General features: G+C 37.8%; 1 protein-coding gene across 5 annotated transcripts in view; it reads left to right on the forward strand.

Moving 5' to 3' along the window:
• The window catches only part of UIMC1 (ubiquitin interaction motif containing 1), a 119,008-nt gene that overhangs the window by 28,660 nt on the left and 63,506 nt on the right, over positions 1–26,842 (forward strand). For 4 of the 5 annotated variants that reach the window (XM_047827441.1, XM_047827605.1, XM_047827687.1 and 1 more), the window contains exon 3: positions 7,907–7,991. The exons of the other annotated variant lie outside the window; for it this stretch is intronic. In XM_047827441.1, coding sequence (XP_047683397.1) covers positions 7,907–7,991 — 85 coding nt within the window. The remainder of the gene's footprint in view (positions 1–7,906; positions 7,992–26,842) is intronic. 5 annotated transcript variants of the gene reach the window in all.

Raw genomic sequence — 26,842 nt, forward strand, 5'->3', positions numbered from 1 at the left:
TGTTGAATGGTGTTAATTTTTATATTGTGCCTGTTAAATCCTTATATAATATGATTTGCAGATATTTTCTTCCATTCTCTGAGTTGTCTTTTTCACTTCGTTGATGGTGTTCTTTGATGCAGAAAAGCTGTAAATTTTGATGAAGTCCAGTTTATTTCTTTTGCTTAGTTGTTTGTACTTTTGATGTTATATCTAAAATTTTTTTGGCAAATAGAGTCATGATAGTCTTTAAATGTTTATAGTTTTTGCTCTTTGATCCATTTTGAGCTAATTTTTGTATATGGTATGAGGTAGACATATGTGTATGTGTGCATGCATGTCTTGTGTATTTAAAATACATATAAAACTTACCATTTTAACCATTTTAGGTGTACAGTTCAGTGGCATTAAATATATTCACATTGTTGGTTAGTTGTAGGAGTTTTTATATACTGTGGATATTAACTCCTTTTCAGATACGTGGTTTGTAAATATTTTTTCATACTCTGCAGGTTGCTTTTTACTCTGTTAATAGTACCTTGATGCCCAGTAGTTTTTAAGTTTTGCTATAATTAAGTTTGTCTGTTTTTTCTTTTGTTGCTTGTGCTTTTGGTGTCATATCCAGGTTATCATTACCAAATCAAGTGTTATGAAGCTCTCCCCACTATTCTTCTAAGAGTTTTAATATTGTAGCTTTTACATTTATGTCTTTTGTCCACTTTGTGTTAGCTTTTGTATATCATGTGAGATAGGGATCCAGCTTTGAATATGTAGATTGCTTTGGGTACTATTGACATTTTAACAGTATTTGTTCTTCCAATCCATGAACATGGAATATTTTTCCATTTTTTGTGAGTCTTCTGCAATTCCTTTCATAAGCTCTCTGTAGTTTTCAGTGTATAGATTTTTCACCTCTTTGGTTAAATTTATTCCTATGTATTTTATGATTTTTGGTGCAATTGTAAATGGCATTGATTCCTTTATTTCTCTTTCTGCTGCTTCATTATTGGTGTATAGAAATGCAACTGATTTCTGTACATTGATTTTATGACTTGCAGCTGAATTCAAAATAACACCAGCATTCTTTACAGAGCTAGAACAAACAATTCTAAAATTTGTATGGAATCAGAAAAGACCCCGAGTAGCCAAAATAATATTGAAAAAGAAAACTAAACCTGGAGGCATCACAATCCTGGACTTAAAGCTGTATTATAAAGCTATAAACATCAAGACAGTATGGTACTGGCACAAAAACAGACATATAGATCAATGGAACAGAATAGAGAACCTGGAAATGGACCCACAAACATATGACCAACTAATCTTTGACAAAGCAGGAAAGAATATCCAATGGAAAAAAGTCTCTTCAGCAAAAGGTATTAGGAAAACTGGACAGCAACACGTAGAAGAATGAACCTGGACCACTTTCTTACACCGTATACAAAAATAAACTCAAAATGGATGAAAGGTCTAAATGTAAGACAGGAAGCCATCAAAACCCTTGAGGAGAAAGCAGGCAAAAACTTCTTTGACTTTGGCTGCAGTAACTTCTTACTCAGCACATCTCTGGAGGCAATGGAAACAAAAGCAAAAATGAACTACTGGGACCACATCAAAATAAAAAGCTTCTGCACAGCGGAGGAAACAGTCAGCAAAACTAAAAGGCAACCAACCAAATGGGAGAAGGTACTTGCAAATGACATATCTGATAAAGGGTTAGCATCCAAATCTATAAAGAACTTCTCAAACTCAATGCCCAAAAAACAAATAATCCAGCAAAGAAATGGGCAAAAGACATGAATAGACACTTTCCCGAAGAAGACATCCAGATGGCTAACAGACATGTGAAAAAATGCTCAACATCACTCATCATCAGGGAAATACAAATCAAAACCGCAATGAGATACCACCTCACACCAATCAGAATGGCTAACATTAACAACTCAGGCAACAACAGATGTTGGCAGGGATACGGAGAAAGAGGATCTCTTTTACGCTGTTGGTGAGAGTGCAAACTGGTGCAGCCACTCTGAAAAACAGTATGGAGTTTCCTCAAAAAGTTAAAAATAGAAATACCCTATGTACTACTAAATTATAGTAGTAATTGTAATTGTAGATAAATTGTACTACTAGGTATTTATCTAAAGGGCACAGGAGTGCTGTTTCATAGGGACACATGCACCCCAATGTTTATAGCAGCACTGTCTGCACTAGTTAAAGTGTAGAAAGTGCCCAAATGTCTATTGACAGATGAATAGATAAAGAAGATGTGACATATACATATACATATATATATATATATATACATACATATATATATATATAATGGAATGTTACTTGGCAATCAAAAAGAATGAAATCTTACCATTTGCAGCAATATGAACTAGAGTGTATTATGCTAAGCAAAATAAGTCAGAGAAAGATAAATATATGATTTCACTCACATGTGGAATTTAAGAAATAAAACAGATGAACATAGGTTAACGGAAGCAAAAATAAGATAAAAACAGGAGACAAACCATAAGAGACTCTTAAATACGGAGAACAAACTGAGGGTTGTTGGCAGGGTGTTGGGTGAGGGGATGGGCTAAATGGGTGATGGGCATTAAGGAGGGCACTTGTTGGGATGAGCACTGGGTGTTATATGTAAGTGATGAATCACTAAATTCTATTCCTGAAACCATTATTACACTATATGTTAACTAACTTGGGTTAAAAAAAAAAAAAAGCAGGTAATCACACACACACACACACTCACCGAAAGAAAGAAAAAAGAAGATAGGGGTCCAGCTTTCTTCATTTGCATCCAGTTTTCCTAACACCATATGTTGGTGTTTTAACTTTTAACCTATGTTTTTATATTTTGATTGCGTTTCTGTTTTTTTTTTAAGCTTTATTTATTTATTTTTGAGAGAGAGAGAGAGGGAGAGAATCCTTCACACAGGGTTCAATCTCACCAACCCTGAGATCATGACCTGAGCCACAATCAAGAGTTGGATGCTTAACCAACTGAGTCACCCATGTCCTTTGATTGGGTTTCTTGTACAGTACAGTTTGGTCTTTGTATTTTTATATAAACTGACATTGTTTTTAAAAGTGTTGTTTTAGAACCATTAATATTTAATAAAGTTATTGAGGTACTTTAAAATTTACCATCTTTCGGGGCACCTGGGTGGCTCAGTTGGATGAGCGTCCGACTTCGGCTCAGGTCATGATCTCGCGGTCTGTGAGTTCGAGCCCCGCGTCGGGCTCTGTGCTGACAGCTCAGAGCCTGGAGCCTGCTTCGGATTCTGTGTCTCCCTCTCTTCTCTGCCCCTCCCCCACTCATGCTCTGTCTCTCTGTCAAAAATAAACATTAAAAAAATTTTAAAAAATTTACTGTCTTTCAGATTTTTTTGCATTGATTTTGAGTTTTCTCCCCATCCTTCTTTGTTTAATTTTTGCATATGTAGAATGTTTTACTTGGTAATTCTTGTTGATGTTGCTTTAAAGAAAATTAAGCCCACACATGTTTTCTTAATATTAGTTTTTTATATGTGAAATGTAGTATACATCTTTGCATTTTGATTTTTTCTCTGAACAATATATCCTGCAGGTTATTTTTTTCATTCTCTTACTTTGTTACATTTCTTCAATGAGCATCTTTAAATTATACTTGAATCTGTTTACCTTTGGGGACGTAGTAATTCAGTTTTCTTTTTTTGAGATGGTTTTGTCTGTCTTCAGTTTCTTTCCTGAGTTTTACCAACTTTGATTTCATTCGGTTTTTATTTTTGTCTGGTTACAGTTTGTGTTTTTAGATTCTGATTCTGCTTTTCTTTTTTTTTCCTTTTCTTTTCTTTTTTCTTTTCTTTTCTTTCTTGATACAGAGCACAAGCAGGGGAGAGGGGTAGAGGGAGAAGAGAATCTTAAGCAGGCTCCATGCTTAGTGCAGAGCCTAATGCAGGGCTTGATGCCATGACTGTGAAATCATGAGCCAAAATCAAGAGTCGGATGCTTAACTATGCCACCCAGGTGCCCCAGATTCTGTTTTTCTTAATTTCTGGATGCTTCTTTGTAATCTATTGGGACATTGTATTTTCTGTTCTATGGTGCTGTTTAGTAGGGGGGATAATAATGTTCATAAGCTGAAATAGGTTTTTTTGCATTTTCTTTTTGGTTTACGTTTGCTTAGTTTGGAATTTCTTTTTTTACTTCTGTCATTTACTGGGCAGATGTCCTACTTTAAAAGTTCCCCTTTATATCTTTAGTGAAGTGTAGTTTCTTTTATGGAATATACTGTTAATATTAGTGAATTGTTAGGGTGGGGAAGATAGATTGACATGTCCTTTTTTTTCCCTTTTTTCTTCAGGAGTCTTCCTTTTTGTTTCTCCTTCCTTTGTTTTCTTTCAATGACTCAGAGGGCAGCAGTTCTTCCCAGTTTATCTCCCTCCCTTCCAGTAACACTGCATCCCTGTGGTTGCCACTTTTGGTTCTTCTCACCTTTAAGCACTTTATTGTAGCTAATTATGTGAAGTACCATATCTTGGACCTTTGCTTAGTGTTTGGCCATAGTGTTAGACTTTCTAATCAGGGTAATGTTTTCTGTGCTTTAAGTTCTTTAGTTTCTTTTTCATGGAGTCTCTTAAGTGTCTCCTTCCTCTATTTTGTGCACCCACAGGGTTGCAGCAGCGATGGATGTTCTGTTGGAATTTATTTTTTATTTATTGCTTGCTGCTTATATGATATTTGTGGTTTGTTCTGAAGACACTGGTCATAGTTGGCGTTTTTTTCTTGCCTTTGTGGTCTTGTGGTTTTTCTGGAGGATTTGTGGAGAAATTCAGATTTAGATGATTTTCCATTGTTTTAAAATTTTTTCATTTTCAGCCATTCTGGATCACTTTATTATAGTTCTGTCGTTGTATGTAATCTTGAATTGTGTTTTATTAGATTATCTTATATTCTCTGTATCTATTTTATATTCTTTGCTGTTTTGGCTCTTTGTTTTGGCATATTTTTTGCCATTTAGGAAAGTTTTTTTTGTTTGTTTTAGACATTAAGTGTCTTTAAAATTTTTTTTCTTCAAGTCTATTCATTCATTTTTAGAGAGAAAGAGAGCACAAGCAGGGGAGAGGCAGAGAGAGAATCCCAAGCAGGCTCCACGTTGCCAGCACTGAGCCTGATGCGAGACTCGTTCTTCCGAACCGTGAAATCATAACCTGAGCTGAAATGCAGAATCGAATGCTCAACCGACTGAGCCACCTAGATGCCCTTTTCTTCTTTTTTTTTCTTAAATGTTTATTTATTTATTTTGAGAGAGAGAGAATGTGTGCATGTGCGCATGTAAGCAGGGAAGGGGCAGAGAGAGAATCCCAAGCAGGCTCCACTTTGTCAGCACAGGGCCTGTCATGGGGCTCAGTCTCTTGACCTGTGAGATCATGACTTGAACCAAGTCAGAAGCTTAACTGACTAAGCCACTCAGGCACCTCTGAATTTATAAAAAAAAATTTTCGGGGGCTTGTGCTCACCCAGTGCGGGGTTTGTACTCACCTGAAGCAGGACTTGAGTGCACCTGAAGTGGGCTTGAGCTCACCTGAATTCAGCAGGGCTCGAGCTTATGTGATGTGGGACTCAAATTCATGAACCGTGAGATCATGATCTGAGCCGACGTCAGAAGCTTAATGACTGAGCCACTCAGGTGCCCAAGATGCTCTGATTATCTTACTTCACCATCAGTTGTGGGTACAAAACCAAACTTAGTATGTGAAGGATCATATTTCTGACTAAAACTAGAATGAAAGTTTTACCCTTTGTCTCCTCACAATCACTTTATTTTATTGCTACTGCTGCATTCAGAAAGATTTGGGTTTTTTGATGACAGAAGTCAGTGAAGCTTGTTTTTAAATCTAATTAAGATTAAAAATAATTAATCAATAAGATTATTGATTGTATGGGAGATGCTCAGTTGGTTGAGCGTCTGACTCTTGATTTTGGCTCAGGTCATGATCCCAGGGTTGTGGGATCGAGCCCTGTGTCAGGCTCTGTGCTGAGCGTGGAGTCTGCTTAAGATTCTGTCTCCCTCTGCCCCTTTTCCCCCTCCCACATTCATGTTCTCTCTCTCTTTCTAATAAAAAAGAATAATATATTTTGAACATAATGTGAGCTTTATTTCTTTCATTTAATCATATTAAAATATAATTAAAACAGGCTTGATTAAAACTTAAAGTGATAATGTTATTAAATTAATGTTTGCATTTTCTCACATATTTATAATACTTTGGATTTTACTGAATAAATTTAACATACCACATATAACATGGTCCTTCTGCAAATGGAAGTCCACTCATCATGTGCTTGGATATTTTGGCAGTGTCAGATTGCTGTAAGTATCTAAGTGCATATTTTCATTTTCTATGCTTATTTTGTTAGAGCAGTAACAAGGAGTGTGCTCATCTGTAGATCATGTTTTCAGTAGCATTGATTCAGGTTTTACAGTGACAGAATATTCTACTCTCAGCATTATTGTGCACACATCTTTGTGCTTGTGTGTGAGTGTATCTGTAGTATAAATTCCTAGAAGTATATTGGTGGACAAAGAGTTTGTACATTTATGATTTCAGAGGTTATTGCCAATTTACCTTCTAACCATATTCCACCCATTTTATCTCATCTAGCATAAGAGTACCTGTTTCCCCACATAAAGTGATTTATAACACATTTTCTTTTACTATTAATATAGGTTTAAAAAAGTATGTAATTATTTTGATTTAGATGTTCAAAGTGAGGTCGAGCATCTTTTCATATACTTACGAGACCCTTGTGTATTTTTCCTTATGAGATATGTTGTGTTTTGCTAAAGGCAGAGGTTATTTTTTATTTATTTTTTATCTTTAAATTTACATCCAAGTTAGTTAGCATATAGTACAACAGTGATTTCAGGAGTAGATTTCTTAATGCTCCTTACCCACTTAGCCTATCCCCCCTCCCATAACCCCTCCAGCAACCCTCTGTTTGTTCTCTATGTTTAAAAGTAAGGGAGGAGGGGCTCCTGGGTGGCTCAGTTGGTTAGGAGCCCGATTTCAGCTCAGGTCATGATCTCAGTTTGTGGGTTCAAGTTCTGCGTCGGGCTCTGTGCTGACAGCTCAGAGCCTGGAGCCTGCTTCAGATTCTGTGTCTCCCTCTCTCTCTGCCCCTCTTCCTCTCAAAAATAAACAAAAAAAATTTTTTAAAAAGTAAGGGAGGAGGTTAAATATTGGTCTTTTTATTGATTGTAAGAGTGCTTTATATATAAAGAAAATTAGTACTTTTCCTAATAATTATGTAACAGTTTTCCCCAGCTCTATTGCTTTTTCTTTTTTTTTTTTTTTTTTAAGTTTATCTGTTTATTTTGAGAGACAGAGTGTGTGAGTAGACGGGAGGGTCAGAGAGAGGAGGAGAGAGAAAGAGAATCCTAAGCAAGCTTTGCACTGCCAGCCTGGAGCCTGACTGGGGGCTCGAAGCCACAAACTGAAATTATGACATGAGTTCAAACCAAGAGTTTCACTAAACCAACTGAGCCACCCAGGTGCCCTGCTCTGTTGGTTTTTAGGTACTAATTTAAAATAAATGAGTACACACTGACTTTAATCATACTTATTTTTAAATCTGAATCAAGCTTTCCCTTTACTTTAGTGCATGTTTAATGGTGTTATGCAGATATTTACATGAGTGTCCATTTGACACATGATAGTGTCAATATATTATGTCTTTCAGTTTTTATGATTTTTGTTTCAGATTTACATGTTTTCTTTTTTGTACCATAAGGGATCTATTTCTGATGTTTCTGTGAACATTTACAATAGCCACTGATTCTGCAGAGGTTCATTGGCCTCTATTAGTTGTAGAAGATGCGGAAAGAGTACTACTTGTAATCATAGCCATTCTGATGATATTTCTTATTTTGCAACAGGAACCAAAGGAAGAGAATGGATTGCAGAAAATGAAGACAAAACAGTCAGATAGAACAAAGTGTTTGGCTAAAAGAAAAATTGCACGTATGTTTTCATTTTTGTGTTGAGAATACTTTGAAAATTGCAGCATAGAATTGATACTAGTTTCTTCATTAGGAAGAGGTTTGTCAGATTAAGGATGTATGTGCCTATTTATTCTGGATTCTTTTGAAATTTTTAGGATTCACTGTTTCCTATAGCTTACACAGTTGACTTATGCGTAGAGGGTTCAAATTAAAAATGTGAACTTCAGAGTTAGGCATACTTGGATTTGAATCCTTGTTTCAGCCCTTAGTATATAGTCTTTAGGTAAATTAGTACTTTCAGACTACCTCTGTTTTCTTTCTTTCTTTTTTTTTTTCTACCTGTTTTTTCTTACCAATAAAATACAGATATAACAGTGGCTCAAATAATGGTACCTATTATAATGGTACTATTTTTATCATGTTAAACAAAATTCAACCAAGTAAATTTGAAGATCTGATTGGCTTATTAAATGATTCATGAATCAGGCAACATTCCATCTGGCAAGTAGAGGGATGCTCTGAGGAGCTGTTTGAAATGGAAGCTTTTTATAGAAAGGAGGGTGGGGCAAGAAAATTAATAGCAAAAAAAAAAAAAAGGATTGTTTCAGGCAAGATCACTTTCTCTTACTGGGAAGGACAGGGGTCTTATTAGGTAGATTATGTCATTTTCCTTTGGGGGATGGAGAGAGTTTATGTGATAGATTATCTCATTGGTACTTAATCAGAATATTCCTGATTTACAGGGTTAAGACTTACATTAATGGGGGAAGTTGAAACTACAGTTAGATTAGATATTAAGCCCCAGTTTGGTGACTTGGCCTGGCACAAGTGATGGCATTTTGGGCCCGTGGGCTTTCTTGTTAACATTCATTAAAATTGTAAGGGAGAAATTCTCCTGTGTGCCTCCTCTACTCTTAACACTTCGCTGTGGTCATCACACATGTTGGGGGTTTTCCCCCACACCAAACAATTCTCTAGTTCTCAGTCAGACCCTGTCTGGTATCCCAGTTTAACCAATTCTGACACTGCCTGCCTGGAGATAGTGTCAGATCCCACAGGTCTGCCTTCACTTTTGATGGCAACTGCAAGTCCCTGTTGTTACCTGTGCATATGCCTGACTGGCTATAAAGTGGTTCATTTGACCCCCTCCTAGGGTTTGATTAATTTGCTAGAATGGCTCACAGTACTCAGCGAAACTGTTTACCTACCAGATGACTGGTTTATTATAAGGGATGTAGTGCAGGAACAGGTAGATGGCAGAGGTGTATAGGGCAAGATATGAGGGAAGGGCTGCAGAGCTTGCACGTCCTTTCCAGGTGTGTCACCTTTCCAGTATCTTCACTAACCTAGAAGCTCTCCAGACCCTGTAGTTTACAGATTTTTATGGAAGCTTCATTATGCAGGCATGAGTGATTAAATAATTGGCCTTTGCTGATTGGTTCAGCCTCCAGCCAGCCCCTCTCCCTTCCCTCAAGGCTAGGGGACAGGGATGAAAGTTTCAGCACTCTAATCCCTGGTTGGTTCCTGCATCCTGAGAGGCTTTCCCAAAGTAAATGCATTAACATAAACTCAGGTATGGTTGAAAGGGATTGTTATGAATAACAGAAGATGCCTTTATTGTTCTTTTCACTCAGGAAATTCCAAGGGTTTTAGGAGCACTGTGCCAGGGAACAAAGGTCAAACATATATTTATTAGTGTAGGTCACAGTATCACAAAAATTTTTTTGTTGTAGATTTTGCTTTGTGAAGTTACTTCATTATTATTTTTGGCATTTTAATGTGATGTGAAGTGTTCATTTCAGTGAATTTTTCAAAAGATATGAAAACTAGTTGAAATTATTACAAAGGTTGATTGAAAATAAACAAGGCTTTATTTTACTGTTAATTTGAATTTCAGTGGTTTAAGGTAGAATTCTTAGCCTTGTAAAATTGACCACACACAGTTCATTGTTGTGAAATCATTCCATTATGTCTAGAGGTAGCTTGTCACTAGGTTAGATCTTGTTGAATGTACCCAAATTATTTTCAGTATTGAAAATCGATAATAGTTATTTTTTGGGATGTGATCATCTTTATCAATTGATAGTTAAATTTATGTCATCATTGGTGGACTGTTGATAGTTGCCTGTTTGGTTATTCTGGATCTTTACAATCAAATTGGGTTTTATTTTTTTATTTGGTTGTGTTATGCTTTTTTATCTGGTCTGACAATCCTTTTTATCTTTTTAATGTATTTTGACAGCTTTTGTCTTTTAGTTGTCTTTTTTTTTTTTTTTTAATGTTTATTTATTTTTGAGAGAGAGAGTGAGACAGAGCATGAGCAGGGGAGGGCCAGAGAGAGAGGGAAACAGAGAATCGGAAGCAGGCTCCAGGCTTGGAGCTGTCAGCACAGAGCTGAACGTGGGGCTCGAACCACGAACCATGAGATCATGACCTGAGCCAAAGTCGGACGCTTAACTGACTGAACCACCCAGGCGCCCCCTGTTTTTTAATTGTCTTTCACATTTACATTTAATGTAATTATTGATGTTACTGAATTAAAGTCTGTCATTTGAGAGCCATTTGTTCCAGCTGTTCTTTGTCTTTTTTCTTTTTCTTTGTTTTTATGAAAAAAATTTTTTTGAAGTCTTTTTTTTTTTTTTGATGTCTATTTTTGAGAGAGAGAGTGACAGAGCATGAGCAGGGGAGGGGCAGACACACACACACACACACACACACACACACACACACACACACACACACACAGAATCTGAAGCAGGCTCTAGGCTCTGAGTTGTCAGCACAGAGCCCAGTGTAGGGTTTGAATTCAGGAACTGTGAGATTATAACCTGAGCTGAAGTCAGATGCTTAACTGAACTTTTTCTGTCCTTTTTTTTTTTTTGTATTTGGTTCCATTTTATTTCTACTACTGGTTTTTTTTATATCTCTTTTAAAAAAATATTTAGTGGTTGAGGCACTTGGGTGGCTCAGTTGGTTGAGCATCTCACTCTTGATTTCTGCTTGGGTAGTGATCCTAGGGTCGTGGGAACGAGCTCCACATTGGGCTTTGTGCTGGCATGGAGCTTGCTTGAGACTTTCTCTCTTTCTCGCTTTCTCTTTCTCTGCCCCTCTGCTCCTCTCCCCTGCTTGCACTCTCTCTCTCAAAAAAAATTTAGTGGTTGAGCTAGAGTCTATAGTACATACATTTAATTACAGTCACCTTCAAATAATGTTATGTTGTTTCATGTGTAGTGTAGACTACAGTACATTCCCAGTTTTTGTCTACCCTACTTTGTGTTATTTTTGCCATACATTTTAGTTTTGCATATAACACACAATATGTTGATACTTTGTTTTAGATAATTATCTTGTAGAGTAATGGAAATAAAAAGTAAAGAATTCCATACTTTTGTTTATTTGTGCTATCTCAAGGGCTATTTATTTCTTTGTGTAGATCCCAATTTCTGTGCAGTTTCATTTTCTTTCTGCTGGAAAGCTTTTTTTTTTTTTTTAATCACTTTTTGTAATGTAGACTGGTTGCCAATAAATTCTCTGCTTTTGTTTGAGAGTATTTCTTCATTTTTATGGTAACTACTTTATTGAGATATAACTCCTGTACCATACAATTCATTCATCATACAGTACTTCCTTGTATTGTATGAGTGTTCTAATTCCTTCACATACTTGCCAACACTTCTTTTCCTTTTTATTTATTTTTTAAATTATAGACACCCCAGTGGGTATGAAATGATCTCATTGTGGTTTTTGATTTACATTTCTCTAATGACTAATGATGTTGATCATCTCTTCATGTATTTGTTGGCCATTTGTACATTTTCTTTGGAGAAAAGTCTTCATATCCTTTGCTCATTAAATTTTTTAAGTATAAAAGTCACATAAAACATACTATTTGGGGCGCCTGGGTGGCGCAGTCGGTTAAGCGTCCGACTTCAGCCAGGTCACGATCTCGTGGTCCGTGAGTTCGAGCCCCGCGTCAGGCTCTGGGCTGATGGCTCGGAGCCTGGAGCCTGTTTCTGATTCTGTGTCTCCCTCTCTCTCTGCCCCTCCCCCGTTCATGCTCTGTCTCTCTCTGTCCCAAAAATAAATAAACGTTGAAAAAAAAAATTTAAAAAAAATAAAAAAAACATACTATTTAAAAATTAAAAAAATTAAAAAATGTTTTTATCATGAAAGAGGTGTTGAATTTTGTCAAATGTTTCTTCTGTGTCTGTTAAAATGATTATTTGGGTTTTATCTTTTTTTTTTCTGCCCTTTTTTTTTTTAAATTTACATCCAAGTTAGCATATAGTGCAACAATGATTTCAGGAGTAGATTCCTTAATGCCCCTTACCCATTTAGCCCATCCTCCCTCCCACAACCCCTCCAGGAACCCTCTGTTGGTTCTCCATATTTAAGAGTCTGTTGTGTTTTGTCCCCCTCCCTGTTTTTATATTAGTTTTGCTTCCCTTCCCTTACGTTCATCTGTTTTGTATCTTAAATTCCTCATATGAATGAAGTTGTATGATATTTGCCTTTCTCTGACTAATTTCACTTAGCATAATACCCTCTAGTTGCATCCATGCAGTAGTTGCAAATGGCAAAATTTCATTCTTTTTGATTGCCGAGTAATACTCCATTGTGTGTGTGTGTGTGTGTGTGTGTGTGTGTGTGTGTGTGTGTGTGTATATATACACACAGCACCTTTATCATTCATCCATCGATGGACATGGGCTCTTTCCATACTGTGGCTATTGTTGATAGCGCTGCTGTAAACATTGGGGTGCATGTGCCCCTTTGAAACAGCATACCTGTATCCCTTGGATAAATACCTACTACTAGTGCAATTGCTGGGTCGTAGGGTAGTTCTATTTTTAATTTTTTGAGAAACCTCCATACTGTTTTCCAGAGTGGCTGCACCAGTTTGCATTCCCATGGGTTTTATGTTTTAAAAACTTTGTTGATTTGGTATACTAATTGATTTTCTTATGTTAAACTAACTTTGCATTCCTCGGATAAAGTCTCCTTTGTCATGGTGTAGAATACTTTTTATATGATGCTGGATTTGTTTTGCTGGTATTATGTTGAGAATTTATTGCATCTACATTTCGTAAGAGATACCAGTCTATAGTTTTCTGGTCATGTGTTTGTGTGGATTTGGTATCAGGCTAATATTGGCCTCAGGGAATGAGTTGCATTTTGGTTTCTCCTTTAATTTTTGGAAGAGTTGGTGTTAATTTTTCTTTAACTGTCAGAATTCACCAGTGAAGCCATCTGGACCTGGGCCTTTTTTTGTGGATAGGTTTTGATAACTGGTTCAGTCTCTTACCTATTGTAGTTTTATTCAGGTTTTTTCTGTAACTTCTTGAGTCAGTTTTGGTAGTTTGTCTTAGGAATTTGTGTTTCCTCTAAGTTAGCAAATTTATTGATGTACAGTTTTTCTTATAGTATTCCATTATAGCCCTTTTTATTTTTATTTTTTTAAGATTGTTAGGAATGTCTCCACTGTCAGTCCTGCTTTTACTTGTTTGAGTCTTCTTTTTTCCTCCCCTGCTCAATCTAACTCAAAGTTTGTCAATTTTGTTGTTTTCAAAAATTATTCTTTTTATCAACTTACCTGTTTTTCTATTTTCTATTGATTTCTTCTGTATTCTTTTAGGTTTAGTTTTCTCTTTTTTTCCCCTGTGTCTTGAGGTAGAAGTTTAGGTTATTGATTCAAGATCTTTCTTTTTTAATATAGGCATTAGACAGCTGTAAATTTCCTAAGTACTCCTTTAGCTGCATTCTATAAGTTTTGAAGACATACTTTATTTTCATTCATCTCAAAGTATTTTCTTTTTTTTTTTTAAGAGATTTTATTTTTAAATAATCTCTATACCCAATGTGGGGTTCGAACCCACAACCCTGAGATCAAGAGTTGCTGGGTGCCTGGGTGGCTCAGTCAGTTGATTCTAACTCTTGATTCGTCTCAGGTCATGATCTCATGGTTTGTGAGATCAAACCCCGCATCAGGCTTTGCGCTGACAGTGTAGAGCCTGCTTGGGATCGTCTCTCCCTCTCTCTCTGCCTCTCCCTTGCTCTTGCATGTGTGCACTTGCTCAGTCTCTCAAAATAAATAAATAAAGAGAAAAAAAAAAAAAGTCATATTCTCTACTACCTGAGCCAGCCCTGTGCCCCCCAAAATATTTTCTACTACCTTTTTGGTTTCTTCTTTGACCCATTGGTTAGTTTAGGGTGTTTTGTTTCATTCTGTGTATTTGTCAGTTTCCCAGATTTCTTCTTTCTGTTATCACTAATTTCACTCACTGTAGTTGGAAAACATACTTTGTATGTTTTTTATCCTTTTATATTTATTGAGGCCTGTTCTATTGCTATCATATGATGTATGGAAAATATTCTATATACACTTAAGGAAAATGGATACTCTGCCATCAGGGGGAGTAGTGTTCTGTAGATACCTGTTTGGTCTAGTTGGCTGGAGTGTTAAATAGATCTTTGTTTGGTCTAGTTGGGTTATAGTTTTGTTTAAATTTTCTATTTCCTTGTTGATGTTCTGCCTAGTTCTCCCTGTTACTGAAAGTGGTATGTTGAATCTTATTCATTTTTGAAGAATGTTTCCCTTGTTTATAGAATTCTGGTTTGACACTTATTTTTTTTTCCAGCATTTTCAGAATGGCACTGTGTTGTCTTCTGGCTGCACGGTTTTGGTGAGAAGGTGATGAGAATTCTTACCTTTGTTCTTTTGTACGTAACCTGTTTTGGTTTTTTTTGGTGACTGCCTTCAATGTAGTGTGTGTGTAGGCTTCACGCCCAGCATGCAGCCCAATGTGGGGCTTGAACTCACAACTGTGAGATCAAAACCTGAGCTGAGATCAAGAGTTGGATACTTAACTGACTGAGCCACCCAGGCACTCCTGGAATATATATTTTTTAAATATTCTTTTTGGATCTGTGATTTGTAGTCTCTTATCAGTTTTTGAAAATTCTCAATTTTGTTTTATTAAGACTATTTTTTTTAGAGCAGTGTTAGGTTCACAGCAAATTGAGGGGCAGGTACAGTGATTTTCCATTTACCCCTTGATCTCATGCATGTATAGCTGCCTCCATCAGAGTGAAGCGTTATAATTAATGAGCATACTTTGACATATTAGTATCACCTGAAGTCCATAGTTTACCTTGGGTTCACTTTTTTTTTTTTTTTTTTTTTAAATTTTTTTTTTTCAACGTTTATTTATTTTTGGGACAGAGAGAGACAGAGCATGAACGGGGGAGGGGCAGAGAGAGAGGGAGACACAGAATCGGAAGCAGGCTCCAGGCTCTGAGCCGTCAGCCCAGAGCCTGATGCGGGGCTCGAACTCACTGACCGTGAGATCGTGACCTGGCTGAAGTCGGATGCTTAACCGACTGCGCCACCCAGGCGCCCCACCTTGGGTTCACTTTTGGTGTTGTACATTCTGTGGATTTTGACAAATATGTAATGACATGTATCTGTCATGATATCATACATTTTCACTGCCCTAAGAATCCTTTGTGCCCTCCCTATTCATTCCTCCTGCTGCCAGTCTCTTGGAGTCACTGGTCATTTTACTGTCTCCATAGTTTTGTCTTTTCCAGCATGTCATATAAGCCTTCATACAGTATGAAGTCTTTTCAGGTTGGCTTCTTTCACTTAGTAATACACATTTAAGGTTCTTCTGTGTCTTTTCATGCTTTGGTAGATCATTTCTTTTTATTTGCTGAATAATATTTCATTGTCTGAATATAGCATTGTTTATTCATTCACCTACCGAAGGTCATTTTGATTGCTTCCAAGTTTTAACAATTAAGAATAAAGCTTCTATAAATATCTGTGTGCATTTATGTGCATCTCTTCTGGGTAAATAACCAAGGAGTCTGATTGTTGGATTGTATAGTAAGAGTATGTTTAGTTTTTTTTTTTAATTTTTTTTTTCAACGTTTTTTATTTATTTTTGGGACAGAGAGAGACAGAGCATGAACGGGGGAGGGGCAGAGGGAGAGGGAGACACAGAATCAGAAACAGGCTCCAGGCTCCGAGCCATCAGCCCAGAGCCCGACGCGGGGCTCGAACTCACGGACCGCGAGATCGTGACCTGGCTGAAGTCAGACGCTTAACCGACTGCGCCACCCAGGCGCCCCAGAGTATGTTTAGTTTTGTAAGAAATCGCCAAACTGTCTTCCAGAATGGCTGTACCATTTTGCATTCCCATGATCAGTGAATGAGAGTTCCTATTGCTCCATACCCTCACCAGCATTTGGTGTTTTCAGCATTCCAGAATTTGGTCATTCTAATAGGTGTATAGTAGTATCTCATTGTGTGTGTGTTTTTTAAGTTTATTTATTTATTTTGAGACAGAGAGGGTTGGGTAGAAGCAGGGAGAAAGGGATAGAGAGAGAGAGAATCCCAAGTAAGCTCCACACTGTTAGTGCAGAGCCCAATGCTGGGCTTGAACTCACAAATAGTGAGATCGTGACCTGAGTCGAAGTTTGATGCTTAACCTGTTGAGCCACAGTGCGGAGTCTGCTTGGGATTCTCTCTCTCTTCCTCTCTCTGCCCCTCCTCTGCTCATGTTCCCTCCCTCCCTCTGTGTCTCTCTCTCTCTCTCTCTCTCTCTCTCTCTTTCTCTCGCTCTCTCACACACACACACTCAAAAGTGTGTTGTTTAATCTCCATGAGTTTTTAGATTTTCTAGTTATATTTCTGTTAAAGATATGTAGTTTAATTTCATTGTAATCTGAGAGCAGGCATTGCCTGATTTTTATTTTAAATTTGTTAAGGTGTGTTTTATGGCCCAGAAGTATGTGAGCTTGAAAAGGGTGTATATATTCTTATTATTGGTTGAAATAATCTATAGGCTCAATTATGTACAATGGTGTTAAGTTCAATTATATCCTTCCTGCTTTTCTGCCTGCTGCATCAGTCCACTTCTGATAGAGGGATGTTGAAGTTTTAAAATACGATAGTGGATTCCTGTATTTCTCCTTGCAGTTCTATCAGTTTTTGCCTCACATAGTGACATTATTGTTAGGCATTTACATGTTGAGGATTGTTATGTTGTCCTGAAGAATTAACCTCTTTATCACTATGTAATGCCCTTCTTATACCTGATAACTTTTCCTTGCTCTGAAGTCTGCTCTTTCTGAAGTTAATGTAATTACTCCTATTTTCTTTTGATTAGTGTTATTATGGTAAATTTTTCCATTTACTTTTTCACATATGGTTTTTATTAATTTGTTATTTTTATTATTATGTTGAGATATTTTTTCTCAAAACTCACTTTGTTGTGAGTTTTTATCATGAATGGGTATTGAATTTTGTCAAGTGCTTTTTCTGCCTCTTTTGAGATGATCATATGATTTTTATGCTTCATTTTGTTGTTTCGTTTATTGAAGTATAATTAACATACAATGTAATATTTTAAGTGTGTGACATATTGATTCAATAATTCTTTTAAAAAAATTTTTTTTTTTCAACGTTTATTTATTTTTGGGACAGAGAGAGACAGAGCATGAACGGGGGAGGGGCAGAGAGAGAGGGAGACACAGAATCGGAAACAGGCTCTAGGCTCTGAGCCATCAGCCCAGAGCCTGACGCAGGGCTCAAACTCACGGAGCGCGAGATCGTGACCTGGCTGAAGTCGGACGCTTAACCGACTGCGCCACCCAGGCGCCCCATTGATTCAATAATTCTTTACATCACTCAGTGCTTATCGCAATAAGTGTAGTCACCATCTGTTACTATACAACATTATTACAATATTATTGACTATATTCCCTATGCTGTACCATCTATTCACTTTTAATCTCTAGCTGTCTTTATATTTAAAGTGGGTTTTTGGGGCACCTGGCTGGTTCAGTCAGTGGAGCATGTGACTCTCGATCTTGAGGTTGTGAGTTTGAGCCCCACATTTGGTGTGGAGATTACTTAAAATCTTTAAACAAAAAAAGCGGGTTACTTGTAGATAACGTAGTTTGCGGTTGCTTTTTGATCCACTCTGACAATCTCTTTTAATTTGTACATTTAGTCCTTGGCATTCAAGGTGATTAATTGATTAATTATTTAAAAAAATTTTTACTTATTTAAGTAATCTCTACACCCAGTGTGAGGCTTGAACTCAACCCCTAGATCAAGGGTCACATGTTCCTCCAGTTGAGCCAGCTAGGCACCCCCATGTGATTATTTTGTAGCTGGATTAAGGTCTGTCTTATTTGTTACTGTTTTCTGTATTTGCTCCTCTTCTTCATTCCCTGTCTTCTACTTTGTTTCTGCCTTTTGTGGTTTTAACTGAGCATCTTATTCAATTTTCTCTCCTTAACATTTCAGTTATTTTCTTTTTTTATATTTTTATTTATTTGTTTTAGAGAGAGAGAGAGAGCGTGAGCAGAGGAGAGGGCAGAGGGAGAAGGAGAGAGAATCTCAAGTAGGCACCAGTGAACTCAGTAAGGTGGGTCTTGATCCCATGACCCTGGGATCATGACCTGAACTGAAATCAAGAGTCAGATAGATGCTCAACCGACTGAGCCACCCAGGTGCTCCGCCCCCCCCCCCCCCCGCCCCCTGGTTTTTGTTTTTTTGTTTGTTTGTTTGTTTTTCTTTTACAGTTTTCAGTGATTGCTCTGGAGTTTGCCATATACATTTACAACTAATCCAAGTCCATTTTTTTTTAAATTTTTTTTTCAACATTTTTTATTTATTTTTGGGACAGAGAGAGACAGAGCATGAACAGGGGAGGGGCAGAGAGAGAGGGAGACACAGAATTGGAAACAGGCTCCAGGCTCTGAGCCATCAGCCCAGAGCCTGACGCGGGGCTCGAACTCACGGAGCGCGAGATCGTGACCTGGCTGAAGTCGGATGCTTAACTGACTGCGCCACCCAGGCGCCCCATCAAGTCCATTTTCAAATAACACTGTAATGTGGGCACCTGGGTGCCCAGTTGGTTGGACGTCTGGCTCTTGATATTGGTTCAGGTCTTGATATTGCTGTTGTGATCTCAAGGTCCTGAGATTGAGCCCTGACTCTGGCTTTGAGCTGAGCATGGAGCTTGCTTGGGTTTCTCTCTCTCTCTCTCTCTCTCTCTCTCTCTCTCTCTCTCTCTCTGTCTCTGTCTCTCTCTGTCTCTCTCTCCCTCCCTCTCTCCCTCCCTCTGTCCCTCTGTCCCCCTCTCCCTCTCTCCCTCTGTTCCTCCCCTGCTTATGTGTGCGTGCTCGCTCACTCAAAAAAATAAACATTTAATTTAATTTTTTTTGAGAGACAGAGACAGAGTGTGAGTAGGGGAGGGGCAGGAGAGAGGGAGACACAGAATCTGAAGTGGACTCCAGGCTCTTAGCAGTCAGCACAAAGCCTGACATGGGGCTTGAACTCAGGAACTGTGAGATCATGACCTGAGCCTAAGTTGGACACTTAAGTGACTGAGCCACCCAAGCGCCCCAATAAATAAACATTTAAAATAAAACAAATGGATCACCTGGGTGGCTCAGTCGATTGAGCTATTGCCTTTTGGTTTCTGCTCAGGTCATGATCCCAGTTTGTGAGTTTGAGCCCCATGTTGGGCTCGGTGCTGGCAGCACAGAGCCTTCTTGGGATTCTCCCTCTCCCTCTCTCTCTGCCCCTTCCCCACTCGCTCTGCCTGTGTGTCTCTGAAAATTAATTAATTAATTAAAAATTTTTAAATAAAACCCAAAGTAACACTGTAATGCTTCATGAGTATTGTGTGTACTTTTTAATAACAAAATTATGCTAATTCTTCTTATTCCTTGTATCATTGTTGTTATTTATTTCACAAATATAGAAGCATATATAAAAATATGTAAGCATACATAGTCAAATACATTATTACTGTTAGCGTTTTGAACAAACTGTTTTCTGTTAGATTAAGAATAAGAAAAATAAAAGTTTTTTTTTTTAACGTTTATTTATTTTTGAGACAGAGAAAGACAGAGCATGAATGGGGAAGGGTCAGAGGGAGACACAGAATATGAAACAGGCTCCAGGCTCTGAGCTGTCACGGGGCTTGAACTCATGGACTGCGAGATCATGACCTGAGCTGAAGTCGGCCGCTCATCCGACTGAGCCACCCAGGCACCCCGAAAAATAAAAGATTTTATGTTACCTTCATTTATTCCTTCTTTGATACTCTTACTTTGTGTATATGTATATGAGTTTCTGACCTATGTTTGAGGAACTTCTTTGAACGTTTCTTGCAAGGCAGGTCTACTGTCAACAAATTCCTTCCATTTTTGTTTGTCCAAGAAAGTCTCTATTTCTCCTTCACTTTTGAAGAACAATTTACAGGGTACGGAATTGTGTATAGGTGGCTTTTCCCCTCAACACTTAAGTGTTTTACTCTATTCTCTTTTTGCTTGCATGGTTTCTGAGAAATTAGATGTAATTCTTATCTTTATTTCTGTATAGGTAAGGTTTTTTTTCTCTCTTTGGCTTCCTTCAGGATTTTTTCTTTATCTTAGATTTTCTATAGTTTGAAAATGATATGCCTAGGTGTAGGGTGGGTTTTGTGTGTGTGTGTGTGTGTGTGTGTGTGTGTGTGTGTGTGTGTGTGTGTGGTGGGGGGGGTGAGCTTAGGTCTGTGTTTTGGTATCTGACATTACTTTGGGGAAATTGAGTCATTTCTGTTTCACATGTTTCTTTTGCTTCTTTCTTTCTTTCTTTCTTTCTTTCTTTCTTTCTTTCTTTCTTCTCCTTATGGTAATTCCATTATGTGTTTATTACTCCTTTTGTTATTGTCCCACAGTTCTTGGATATATTCTATTTTATTCTTTTCAGTCTTTGTTCTCTTTATAGTATTGGAGATTTCTCTGATATATGCTCAGTTATATTTAGGCTGCTAATAAGCCCATCAAAGGCATTCTTCATTTCTTAGTGTTTTGTTGTTGTTTTTGAGAGAGAGAGAGCATGCATGCACACAGCGGGGGTTGGGAGGTGGGTAGAAGAAGAAGGAAAGAGAGGGAGAATCTTGAGCAGGCTCCACACCCAGCATGGAGCCTGACACGGGGCTTGATCTCACAACTCTGAGATCATGACCTGAGCTGAAATCAAGAGTTTGATGCTTAACTGACTGAGCCACTCAGGTGCCCCTGTTATAGTGTTTTTGATCTCTAGGATTTTTTTTTGGTTCTTTCTTAGGATTTTCATCTCTTTATTTATGTAGTCCATCTCTCCTTGCATGCTTTCTACTTGCATGCTCTCTAAATATACTAAGGGGTCTGTACTAAGATTGCTTAGTATGTTAATCGTAGTTGTTTGAAATTCCCAGTCTGATAATTCTAGTGTCTCTGCCATGTCTGGTTCTAATTATTACTCTGTCTCTTCAAGTTGTGTTTTTATGCCTTTTATTATGCCTTGTATATAAACACTTCTTTAATTAGTTTTTTTTTTTTTTTAATTTTGGAGAGAGAGCACACATGCGGGAGAGGGGCAAGGGGTGGTGGGGAGAGAGAGAGAATCTTAAGCAGGCTCCATGCTCAGTGCAGAGCCTCACATGGTGCTTGATCTCATGACTCTGGGATCATGACCTGAGCCAAAATCAAGAGTTGGATGCTCAACTGACTGAGCCACCCAGGCGCCCCTGTAATTTCTACTTGATAGCTGGACATGATGTACTGGGTAGAAAGAAATAGTTATGAATGGGTTTTTGATAACATGTTGGTAAGGTGTGGAAGTAGGGAAAGTATTCTATAATTCTTTTTTTCAACGTTTATTTATTTTTGGGACAGAGAGAGACAGAGCATGAACGGGGGAGGGGCAGAGAGAGAGGGAGACACAGAATCGGAAACAGGCTCCAGGCTCCGAGCCATCAGCCCAGAGCCCGAGGCGGGGCTTGAACTCACGGACCGCGAGATCGTGACCTGGCTGAAGTCGGACGCTTAACCGACTGCGCCACCCAGGCGCCCCATCTATAATTTTTTTTTTTAAACGTTATTGATTTATTTTGAGAGAGAGTGAGCAGGGGAAAGGCAGAGAGAGGGAGAGAGAATCCCACTACACTGTCAGCACAGATCCCGATGCGGGGCTCAAACTCATGAATTCGCAGTGAGATCATGCAGTGAGGCGAAATCAAGAGTCATATGCTTAACTGACTGAGCCATGCAAGTGCCCCATGGGAAAGTATTCTATAGTTCTGTGGTTAGGTCTCAGTCTGTCAGTGAATCTGTGCCTTTGTACTGTGAACTTCGTAAGTATTTCTCGGTTTTTCTCCCCTCACTTCCTTTATGTGGGACAAGATGGCTAGAGAAGGTTGGAATTTTGTACTTTCCCTTCTTACAGGTCAGACACTGATAATACCCTGTCATTGTAGGCTCTGGTTAACTAGTTTGACCTAGGGCAGACCTTCTTAAAAAGAAAGGAGTACTCTGACATATTTCAAATTATTTCCTTTTTCTCTCCGTCTGTTGGATGCTCAAGATGAAATTTCTGCTATTTTTATTGTGAGAACCTAGTTGAGCCCTTGGAGGTAAAGTTCACAAACTTTGGGGTGGGGTGGTTGCTATGATGGAGTTCCTGTGGAGTTTTTAACACTCAGACTTCTATGCACTGAGCCTCCAGTAATTTGTCAATTATGGTTTATAGTTTTCTACCCTGGCACTGGTTTCTGTGGCGGTTTCTGCTGTTGAATCTCTTGCTCTGATAAACCATGACTCCCTGTATTCCCCTCTCCATCTCTTTATCTTGGGGGCAGTTGTTTGCTCTGTGTTCTTCCCTCATGGATCAAAGAAGAGTTGTTGATTTTTTTAGTCTCTGAAGAGATTTTCACTTCTTGTTAGGACAGAGTGGCAACTTTTAAGCTCCTTACATGTGGAACCAGAAGTTGGTTGTGTTGTCTCCATTATAGTTTTCATTTGACTTTTGTACAGTTAATCATTTTTGTATGTCTTTGCAATTAGCATTTTGATAACAACATCTGAGTCTCTTGAGTTAACATGCCATAGTTTTTATTATTTTCTTTCTTTCTTTTTTCTTTATCTTTTCTTTCTTTCTTTCTTTCTTTCTTTCTTCCTTCCTTCCTTCCTTCTTTCGAAATTTATTGTCAAATTGGTTTCCATACAACACCAGTTGCTCATCCCAACAGGTGCCCTCTTCAATGCCCATCACCCACTTTCCCCTCCCCCCACCCCTCATCAACCCTCAGTTTGTTCTCAGTATTTAAGAGTCTCTTATGGTTTGCCTCCTTCTCTCTCTGTAACTTTTTTTCCCCCCTTCCCCTACCTCTGGTCTTCTGTTGAGTTTCTCAGAATCCACATATGAGTGAAAACATGTAACATGCCATAGTTTACTTAACCATTGTCTGTTTTTAAGTCAGTGCTCTTATATAGATGCTAGTGTCGTGGACATCTTTTTGTGTATTCTCCTTCTCTTCAGTGACTGCCTAGGGTCATTTCCTAGAAGTCATATCACTTTGTTTGAGAATGCACATCTATAGGGGTTACATGGTGCCTTTCAAAAGTATTTTACACATTTACACTGTAACTGGCAATATATAGGTATATCAGCCTCACTACAGTACAGAGCTATATCTGTTTTGGAAAAGAAAGTTCTTAGGAAAAGATTTGGGTGCGAAAATGATTTATCTTATTTTCTTTTATATGAAATGTTCCCTTTCAGCCATTTCAAATACCCCCAAATTATACAGGTTCTCTTGATGTACTATCTAAATTTGTGATCTGGATTGTTAACAGCCTGTTTGTATGTCTCAGTGGGAGGCTAACCTGAATGTTGGGAGATGTTAATCATCATAAATTATGATCAGCATAATCAGCTTTATACAAATTGTGCACTACTCTGTGTTTAGCTTAGCAGAATCATTTGATAATCTGGGCAAGTCCATTCATTTGGAGATTCTAAGGTTGACAGTTGCTGATATTTTCCTTAAAGGTGTATGCTCCCAGGAAAAAGTTTGTTTTTCCGTTTCTTCTAGTGGTTGGATTCTTCTATAGGTGAGAGGTCAGGTAAAATGAATCCTAGTCAACAGTGATGCTTCTTGGATTTTAGTCTCAGATCATGGTTGCTGTGTGAAAATAAGAGATGGTACTAGTGAAAGACAGTAACTAATTCTGATTGTGGTTAAATTAAATATGTAATGGTGGCTTTGTCAAGTTATGTGGTTGTATGCTGTCAGTAAAATATATGTAAAATGACTGATAATCTGAATTGAAGTTTTGGATTTCTTTAAATAATATATAATGACAATGCATTATTTAATTATTAATTAATAATAATTAGCAGTTATTGGATGCTTGCTATGTGCCAAGTACTATTCTAAGCTTTCTACATGTATTAAATTAATTCTCATAACAGCCTTAAATATTACTACCTCAAGTTTATGTATGTGCGACCTAAAACAAGTATTACGGAATCATGGTATTTATCTGACAATCCCTAAAGTCAGGAGTATATTTACTCTACATGCATGTCCACAGCAGATTAAAAGAAGCAAAGTAAAAGTAGGGAGGGAGATTATCAAAGACCAGCACCAGTGTCCAGGTATACAGGATAAGTAAGGTACTGAAATCTGGACACTAAAGAAGTAAAATCAAGATTTAAACCCAGGCAGTCTGCCTCTAGAGTTCTTGTATATTAGAAAACAGAATCATACTATGTTACTATATTAAAGTTCTTGTTCTAATGGTGTAGCAAGAGGGCAGAATCTGGAGAATACTTCAGTTAATGTAGCAAAGCCTCATGTCTCCAGAACCTTTAGGGAATAGGGTGTTTTGAAAAACAGTATTACAAAGATCTCAGATTTGTTGTGCATTATATGGTTCTTGTTTCTCTTAAATTGAACATAAATGATGTAATCAAAAATTTTTAAATGATTTAGTGATTTTGATAGGAATTTTTTCACTTTAGCTATTCTAGTAGCATGTTAATTTGCATTTTAATTTGCATTTTTTGATGATTAATGATTTTTTCGTGTGCTTATTGGTCATTCCAGTATTTTCCTTTCTGAAGTATCTGTTTAGAATCCTTGCTTATTATTTTAAAACTTAGATTGCTTGTTTTATTAAATTGTAGGAATTTTTTGTATATTTTGGATGTAAGTTCTTTATCAGATTTTATTTATTTATTTTCTTTTTTTTTTATTTTAGAGAGAGGGAAAGTGCATGAGTGGGGGAGAGGGGCAGGGGGAAAGAGAGAGAGAGAGAGAGAGAGGATCGTAAGCAGGCTCCGTGCTCGGTGCAGAGCTTGACGTGGGGCTGGATCTCATGACTGTGAGATGATGACCTGAGCAGAAATCAAGAGTTGGACGCTCAGCCAACTTAGCTACCCAGACACCCCTATCAGATTGTGTGTGTGTGTGTGTGTGTGTGTGTGTGTGTGGTGAATATGTGCTGCCATTTTGTGGCTTACCTTTTTATTCTTAAGATTTAAATTATTATTAGGTCCATTTTTTTCTTGTATGCTTTTTTCTTTCTGGGTCTTGTATAAGCAATCTTTGACTACCCCAAGATTACAAAGATTTTCACTTAGGTTTTCTTCTAGAATTTTTATAGTTTTAGTTTTTATATTTAGTTGTGTGATCCATTTTGAGTTAATTTTTGTATATAGTATGAGGTCAGAGCTGAGGATAATTTTTTTGATGGATATACAGTTGTTCTAGCACTGTTTGTTGAAAAACCTGTTCTTGGGGGGCCTGGGTGGCTCAGTCATTTGAGCGTCCGACTTCGGCTCAGGTCATGATCTCACGGTCCGTGAGTTCGAGCCCTGCGTCGGGCTCTGTGCTGACAGCTCAGAGCCTGGAGCCCGTTTCAGATTCTGTGTCTCCCTCTCTCTCTGCCCCTCCCCTGTTCATGCTCTGTCTCTCTCGGTCTCAAAAATAAATAAACGTTAAAAAAAAAAATTAAAAAAAAAAGAAAAACTTGTTCTTGTCAAAAATCAATGTGTGCATCTATTTCTGAATTTTCTATTATGTTCCATTAATCAAGCTTGTTGGGATTTTGATTGGGATTGTGTTAATTCTATAATTTTGTTAGAATTGATGCCTTATTTTCTGAGTGTCATTATGAACTCATAGATTTAAACACATTTAATATCTTAGTTCATTGTATTCATTATTCTTACTGATTTTCCAGTTCACTTTTTGGCCAATTGTTCAATTTTTGGCCAACTTAAAAGTTGGCTATTAAGTTCTTTTGATATGACCCTAGTAACGTCTGATAGATACCTTGCTCGCAACAGATATTCTAGCTAATTTTTTTTTTTTTACATTTCTTGCTCCAGACTTGGAATCAGCCACTGTACTTTTATATCAGCCATGGTACCTTTCTCAAAGATACCCTAGTTGCTTTTAATGGGAAATTGTGTTTGGAGATCACATTCTGGTCACTAGGGATGTTCTTTTCTACTGGGTAAATCAGAGGATTTTGAAGAATAAAATTCTTCTGGTTGAGTGTTGAGCACAAAGCAATGTGATATGTAGCAAAAAGTCCTGGAATGGGAGCCAGTTTTTTTAATTTTTTCATTCATTTGCCAAATATTTGTTGAGTTTCTGTCAGGTGCCAGGCACTCTTTTATGCAACAGTGAACAAAGTAGGCAGAAATGCTGCCTTTATGGGAGTTTACAGTCTAGTTAACCCAGAATTTTTACTGAAACAACTGCTATTTTTCTTGGCCAATACCTTACATTTAGGTCTTTCCTCATTTATAAGATTTTTTTTTTTAAATTTTTTTAACATTCAATTTTGAGAGACAGGGAGAGACAGAGTGTGAGTGGGGGAGGGGCAGAGAGAGAGGGAGCACTCCGAAGCAGGCTCCAGGCTCTGAGCTGTCAGCACAGAGCTGAACGTGGGGCTCGAACTCATAGACCATGAGATCGTGACCTGAGCTGAAGTCAGATGCTTAACTGACTGAGCCACCCAGGCGTC

Source organism: Prionailurus viverrinus, chromosome A1, assembly GCF_022837055.1.
Source record: "Prionailurus viverrinus isolate Anna chromosome A1, UM_Priviv_1.0, whole genome shotgun sequence".
In the NCBI taxonomy this organism is placed as follows: domain Eukaryota; kingdom Metazoa; phylum Chordata; class Mammalia; order Carnivora; family Felidae; genus Prionailurus; species Prionailurus viverrinus.